Here is a 7,437-nt window from a genome sequence, read left to right as displayed (position 1 = left end):
ATAAACGTTGCAACAAGTAAAATGACTATCTTAGTGGAGTTTTTCAAACAGGTTGAATGTCACACATAAGTCATTGCTAATGTGTGATGATTGGAATGTATGTGGGATGTTTGCAGCTAAAGAACATATGCAAACTAATTATTTGGCTTTCTACTTTGTGTCTATCCTTAGTGGTTCTTCCAAGGCGAGATATTGGAGTAGGTTTTGTGGGTATACCTCTTGTAAACCCTCACGAGACTATAACTCGTCCACTAGGGACACCCAGGGGTTTAAAGGCCTGTTATTCATGCTAAGAGTAACTGTATCCTCACGACATGGAGTTATTGTATTTAGGATTAGTTTTATTTAGTTTGCTCGATGACTAGCAAAAGCTAAGTGTGGGGGAATTTTATAAGTGCATAATTCATATGATTTTAGTGTCCATTTCATACTTGTTTTAGTTATTATTCTTGCATATTTTCGTATTATTACTTTGATTTTGTTTTATTTGTATCAATTAGGTGAATCATCCAAAAAGGAGATACAAAGTTCTGAAAAGAGCTAAGAAAATAAGTATCCCAAGTATCCAAGCGCCCAAGTCCAAGAGAAGTGGAAGAAGTGCGACGAAAAGGAGCAAAACGCTCATAATCAAAACAAAGGCCAAAGACCGATCTTAACTCATTCAAATTAAGGATTTCTCATCACCATCTTGAATAAAATTGAAATATAAAAAGAATTCAAAAAGAATGAGGACATTCCGAGTTCGGATGAAGAGGTTGTGGTCAAAACAGTTTTCGTTTAATACCGAAGACAGTGAAGTCCGCGGACTGGGTACGCGAACTTATCAAATGGGAAACGTGTATTCACACCTTGGAAGGCCTAAGGGCACATTTGAAGTCGTTAGGTCATATTTTCGGGTCGGGTTCTTAAACCTAACTAAATATACTTTGAGACCAAGCAATGTAAACCTATAAAAAGGTATTAGGTTATGTAAAAGAAAAATTGAATCTCATATCACAAGTTTTACATCAAAAATCTAGGATTTACCCCTTTAGGGGGAAAACCACCATTCTTCATCTTCTTTGTAATATGAGTAGCTGAATCCTTTGTTGATTAAGGATGAATTCAATGTTCTAAGCATGAAGCTTTATTAATAATACAAATCTATTGAGAGTTCTTATCATCATCGTTTGTCTTTACCGTATCTAGGGTTTATGAGTGATTCTTATATTGATTTGGGAGGCCTACTAAATCAATATATTGATTGTTCTATTGCTAGTGGAAGTTATGAGATAAGTAATCGTCGATTAACTCTCTACACAAGCAGAAATCGCGAGACCTTACAGAGGGATTCTGTGTAGCAATCGTGTGTGAAGATAACACCAGCAAGTAAACCTTGAGCTAAGAGTTTAACTACTGGGATCAACCTAATTCACAAAGCTTAAAGTGTTCGATTGGATTACACCTTGAGTGAGCTACTACTTGGTTGTTTAGTTGAATAGAATCTGATATTGGAGAGCTTCCGTATCCGTGGTAAAATGAGTTTTGGGGATAATACTGAGCTAGCTATTATTCCACGGTTGGTGATGAATGGTTCTTATGAACAATAGATAAGTATATTAATCCAGCTATCGCTTGGTAACGACGAAGGATTCCTTGATCATCTTTCTTTTATTATTATCTTTTTATCAATTTTAAAACCAAATCCCCCCTTTGGTATTTACTTTATCTTGCTAATACAAATAACCTATCAATTACACAGCTCTCTGTGGGAACGATCTCTTGCTACCGCTATATTACCAGTTAATTAGTGGGAAATATATTTAATAATTTGTTGAGCCTACGACAGCCCATACAATAGTATGACCAAATAAAATATAAATATAAAATATTGGCAGCTGGACCGAATATTATATAATTAATCAAGATGTTGATTCTTGGATCAACATAAAATTATTAGTGCTTGAACTTGCTCAAAATTATGATTTGCAGAACATTCAGTTCAAAACACTAATTTTGATCGATTGTTGATCAATTGATGATTTACTGAAAATCAATCACTAAGTGATAGAGGGACCGGCTACATGGGGTGATGGCCGACCATGTAACGCCCAGGTGCTCGTGTGAGCATGCACCAAAGTCCTTTGTAGACCAGTTGGTGAAAGGATGATTAAATGCTAGTTTAATCATTTATTGAAATAGTGCTCGTCTGAGCGTTAGGCGATAAAACCTAATTATGGAGAGATGAGGGACTAACCAAGGGGTATGAAACCGTCCCTTGGTGGTCGTGGGACCATTTGGTGGTCGATTAAAGAAGTTCCAAGTTGGTTGGAAAGAGTTTGAACCCAATATGAACTGTAGAATATTAATTAGGTCAAAATTGTTAAATCATGTGTGACCGTTTCCTTGCAAGCCTAAGAGCCGACCTTGGTCGGTCAAGGTGGCATGCCCGTGTCACCATATTGTCTGTGTCTCAATTTTCAGAATTTTGATATTTTCTGACGCGCGTTCGACGAAAATTTTGGATTTTCAAAAGAGTTTGATCTTGACTGAAACTCTCGATTTTGCTCGAATGAGAAAGTAGGACTTTGCTCGTGCGGTCAATATTTTAGCAATATTAAAATTCGTGAGAAGCCTAGTCGGTCATGTGACCATTTGACTTTTTGGCTTTTGACAGTTTGAGCAATATTTGAGAAAATATGGAAAAACCAGGGTTTTTCTCAAACGGAGGAGTTTCATGAGATGAAGGAAATAATAATAATAATAAAATAAGGGATCATAAGGTGTGAGATCGGCCACGGCTAGGGCATGGCCGGCCGACTAGTAGGCCCGGCCCCGTGACGCCTTTTCTTATTTTAATTATTTTCCAATGCGTGAAGGAAATATGGAGAAACTGAGAGTTTTGCTCAAACGAGGGAGTTTGCTCAAATGAAGGAGTTTTCATGAGCGAGTTTATTCGAGAATCGAGGTATGAGATGATGGAAGCATCATATCGTTCTGAATATTGGTCGTGTATAGTCAGGGAACAAAAAACAGTGTGACATCCTGAAGACGTTAGCGCTCTACACTAGCATGCAATATGTCTAGGAGCCGTCCAATCGTTAAGAGATTCTATACACATTCTCCCTACATAATCAGGGAACAACAAACAATGTGACGTCCTGAAGACGTTAACACTTTATACTAGCATGCAATATGTCTAGGAGCCGTCCAATCATTTTGATTCTACGTAGAGGTGCTGATGAAATATGCGAAGTGTCGAAAAGCTCAGATGAGAGGCTTTACGAATAACATAATCATAGCTCTAAGAGGATGTTCGTTCAGTCAGAGATCGTGAAATGGTTCATGGATCATAAAATATGAGTTTCACATATATTTCTGAAGTCGTGTCAGAAACATGCAGTATCATGATTTTACGATTTTAGCCTTTGTCGAAAATCCACCATTAACAATGTTATTCTCTTCGGAATGTCATCAAATGGGGGAGAGTTCTTAAATGAACTTGTGCTTAATTGCTACATATTTGTGGGGTGTGTGGCTGTGGAATATATAAGGGATGTTTGTATCTTAAATCTCCTAGATGAGCGCTAAGTATTTCATACTATGTGATATCATCTAAATAAAGTGGATATGTAATTCTCTTTAAATCCTGAAGTATCTTTTAGTTGAATTCATTACGATCCCATGATTTTCGTACCTTTGCCAATTTTTATTGACAAAAAGATGGAGAATTAATTAGTAGTTTTGCACCACATACATATGGTTTACGGATCATTATGTAAGGGGGAGTGAATCAATAATCTATAGGTTTTGCCTATTATGCAAAAGATGTAAGTATTAATTAAGGGGGAGAAACATATCACCGTAGTGTTACTTCAAGCTGTGATACAGTGAAATTTGGAGAAGATAATAATATTATGTTTTTGCATAACGACGATTGAGAATATATTGGTACTGCAAAGGGAAATCTGGGTATGGCTGGTTTTGGATTTATTGGTAAAAACAGTGATGGTGGTTGTGTGGGTGCAATGTCAGGGGGGTTGGGTATAGCTACTAACTATGTGGCAGAATTTATGGCATTAGTAGTGGCAGGTGAATGGGCAATACAAAGACAATTCCTGAATGTATGCTTCGGTGTAGATTCAAGAGCAATATTAACAGCTTTTGCAGGTGGAAAAATACCTTGGATTGTATTGAATAGATGGAAGAAAGTAGTTGGAAATCTGAGAAATACTTCATTCATACATTCATACAGGGAAGTTAACTTTTCACCTGATAAATTGGCTAAAAGAGGAGCTAATCTTAATAAGGGGGAGGTTGTTGTTTATATGTGAAAACCAAATTTCATAGATGTTATAAAGTGTGCATATACATCTTATTTTATATTTCCTTGATCCTTAGCATAAAATGTATTCTTGAGTCATTTTTTTTTAGCCTTTTAAAAATTATTGGCTATCTTGTACATTTGGTGAAATATTTGGTAATAAAATTTTACGATTAAGCAACAAAAAAAAAAACGATTGAGAATATATGTTTTCAAAGTTGTTATTGTTACAGATCTTCAACAACAATGATGTTGAGTTGAACACGTTCAGAATCATTGCAACTTGAAGTAACGAAGAATTCAAGGAGTTGAAGAAACCAAGGAAATCAAGCTTGGTGGATTCAAGGAGTTTTTGAAGCTTTAATTTTTTTTTATCCATATGCATTGATAGTTTTGTCACTAAAATTGACAAGGAGGAGATCTTTAGAGCATTTCTCGGTCGAACTCACAAGTGTTGCTATCTTAAGCTTGTTGTCAAATTCAGTTATCAAAACTATATCTTGATTTCTAGTCTACAATTAGTTAAGTCTCGGATTGGGGTAGAAGTGTAGTTGAGAAACGGACATCACGGCAGTCATCATTGCGTTATACCGTTTGAAGGCAGAAGATCAACCGAAACTTTTGGAGAACTTCTTCAACAAAAGGTAAGTGAAGACTGAACCACCTATTTCTCAAGTTATATTCATCTTTCTATCTATGAGACGTCGTCGCATAACTAATTAGACTATCGTAAGCATATCAAGAATTTCGAGTCAAGTTTATCTTGGTAATTAGTTCTCGAAATATATATGACTAAGCTTAATGAACATTTGTTCATACTTGATGAATTTTGGTTAAGGACAATTTATTGTTCATAATCTAAATTATGATTCAATATTATCATTCGAAAATAGCCTTAAAAAGACGAGGGTATCCAAATACACCATAATCTTTTGTTTATCAACATATAAGTCGTTTTCTGAATGTGATCGTTTATGGTTAGAGTCGAGACAATACAACAATTCGGTTCACACTTCGTGTGATCATCCATCACTGAGACAATACAATAACAATATCACTTGTGTGATTGACTATGGATACAAGATCGAGACGATACGACAACAAAGTGTGTACTTGATAATAGGTTCAGAAATAACTGAAACTCTATAGGGTCAATATCAAGTATTACGGAGTTAACGTACTTGTGTATTTTACTTAATTATAATAACAATTATAATGCAGAAAACAAAGTAAAAGACACAACAAGATTTTGTTAACGAGGAAACCGCAAATGCAGAAAACCCCCGGGACCTAGTCCAGTTATGAATACTCTCAGAATTAAGCAGCTATACAAAATCAAATACCAACTTCGTATAGTTGAGACCAAGCAAACTACCCCTAGATACTTAGTTCCTTCAGTATCCCTGCGCCTTCGACTTCTAGAGTCACGCACGTGAATATCAAGTCCTTTAGTCATATTTCAAACAACAAAGGAAGAATCTGTTTGGTGTACTCTAATCAATTTTGCTAGAAGATAAGCTGAGTTGCTGACAAAGGCTCTTATGTTTAATCTAATAAACTCATTTGTCTGGTTTGATCAATCTATCCAATAGCTACCAAAATAGTCAAGTATAGATCTCAACGAGAAACTATAAAATGATGTCGATCTCACGCAACTGATCAATCAGATTTATCAAAGATAAACTGATTCTAGTTGGATCCCAGCCGATCAAGGTTTGTGCACTAAACCCATAAGATACGAAACTAATAAGAATTCTTTTTCGTCTTCAAATCTTCTATTGCCTTCAAAACCTACACAACAACACTTGAATCCTCTTGTGATCAATCACACACATAACGGAGTCTGTTAATAATGTATTATCACAAGATATCTTTAGATCTAACAACAGTTCTAAAGATCCTGTCGATACTTTGATCTAGTCTGAGTGAATCTTATATCAGAGGAGAAGATTCTCTAGAATAAACAAACTAGGTGCAGTCAAAGTTTCAACAACCGTTAGTCAATCAAATCAATAATCGAAAACTAATAACACTGCAATTATCTAGTTTCCAAAAGAAAGTTTGTTCATCTCGAACAATTGCAATTGAAGATCATCAAGTACTTCTTTTGAATCCTTGATCATTAGTTCATGATACCTAATACAACTTCTAACAGTAAGATTCTATTTTCTTAGAGAATCTTGTAGATTACCAGGTTGTAGATCCTCTTGAGTTTAGGTCATGACCGATGCACATAGTGCCAAATCATCTAGAGATGAATCTGCTTTCATCGATTTCTCCATTATTGTCAAGATAGTCTTCTTTCGGACAAAAAGGATATATAACATGAGATAGGAGAAAATAAAGGAGTGATATATTTTGGTTTATGGAAACCTAACATACTTATCCCAAAAACAGTGAAAGATATCGATCATGAATTTATTGTTACCTACTAAAAGAATAGACTTACAAATTCTTCCCACGTTTATGCCTTCTCACATATATGATTTTTAGGCAACAAGTGAGGATGCATTTTTCAACACAATCGGTGTGTGTTGGGATGAGAGTTAATCTCACCACTGGTAACCAAAACATCTTTAGGATGATTTATGAACACAATAGATTGTGCTCTTTTATTTTCTCTTGTAATTACAAGAGTCTGCAACTTGTTTTCCAGATCTAATAAACTCATCAGCCTTCAAAATTATGCCCTTACGAAGTGCCTTGATGAATTTATTATTTTTTTTGAGATTCCAGTAGAAGTTTACAGAGTGTTTTTTTTTTTAACCAAAAACTGAAACTTTAATAAAAAGAATTAAAGTTCACAAATACAAGGCAAAGGAAAAACAAGAAAACTATAAAAAAAACAAAACAAGAAAAGTTACTCAAATCTGTAATAAGGTTGGTCAGGTCATTCCATGATAGTCAAGCTACTTGGCCTGTCTTCATAAGTAATTGTTTGCCCCTTCATGAGATGTACACCCTTCTTTGAAAAGTGAACAGCAGAAAAATTGATAGGTTGGGAAAACTTGATAGGTTGGGAAACCTACAATAAAATACTGCAAGTGCACAGCGTCTAACTAGTAGACAATGGCAAGTACAGGTCGTTCCCACGAGGAGTGTGAAATACTCTGCTAACTAATACCAAAACTAAA

At 35.4% G+C, this 7,437-nt stretch overlaps 1 protein-coding gene across 1 annotated transcript; it reads left to right on the top strand.

The window, feature by feature from the left end:
- The first annotated feature begins 3,953 nt into the window (after positions 1 to 3,953).
- On the top strand, positions 3,954 to 4,313 carry LOC113294838. The gene has a single exon (XM_026543214.1). The coding sequence runs from the start codon at positions 3,954 to 3,956 to the stop codon at positions 4,311 to 4,313; it is 360 nt and encodes a 119-aa protein (XP_026398999.1).
- Positions 4,314 to 7,437: the final 3,124 nt, after the last annotated feature.

Source organism: Papaver somniferum, chromosome 7 (assembly GCF_003573695.1).
Source record: "Papaver somniferum cultivar HN1 chromosome 7, ASM357369v1, whole genome shotgun sequence".
NCBI classification, from domain to species: domain Eukaryota; kingdom Viridiplantae; phylum Streptophyta; class Magnoliopsida; order Ranunculales; family Papaveraceae; genus Papaver; species Papaver somniferum.
This window is presented reverse-complemented; position numbering and strand designations above follow the sequence as displayed.

Bases quoted from the DNA above. Each gene is read 5' to 3' on its own strand.
- LOC113294838 (XM_026543214.1), top strand. From the start codon at position 3,954: ATGGCTGGTTTTGGATTTATTGGTAAAAACAGTGATGGTGGTTGTGTG.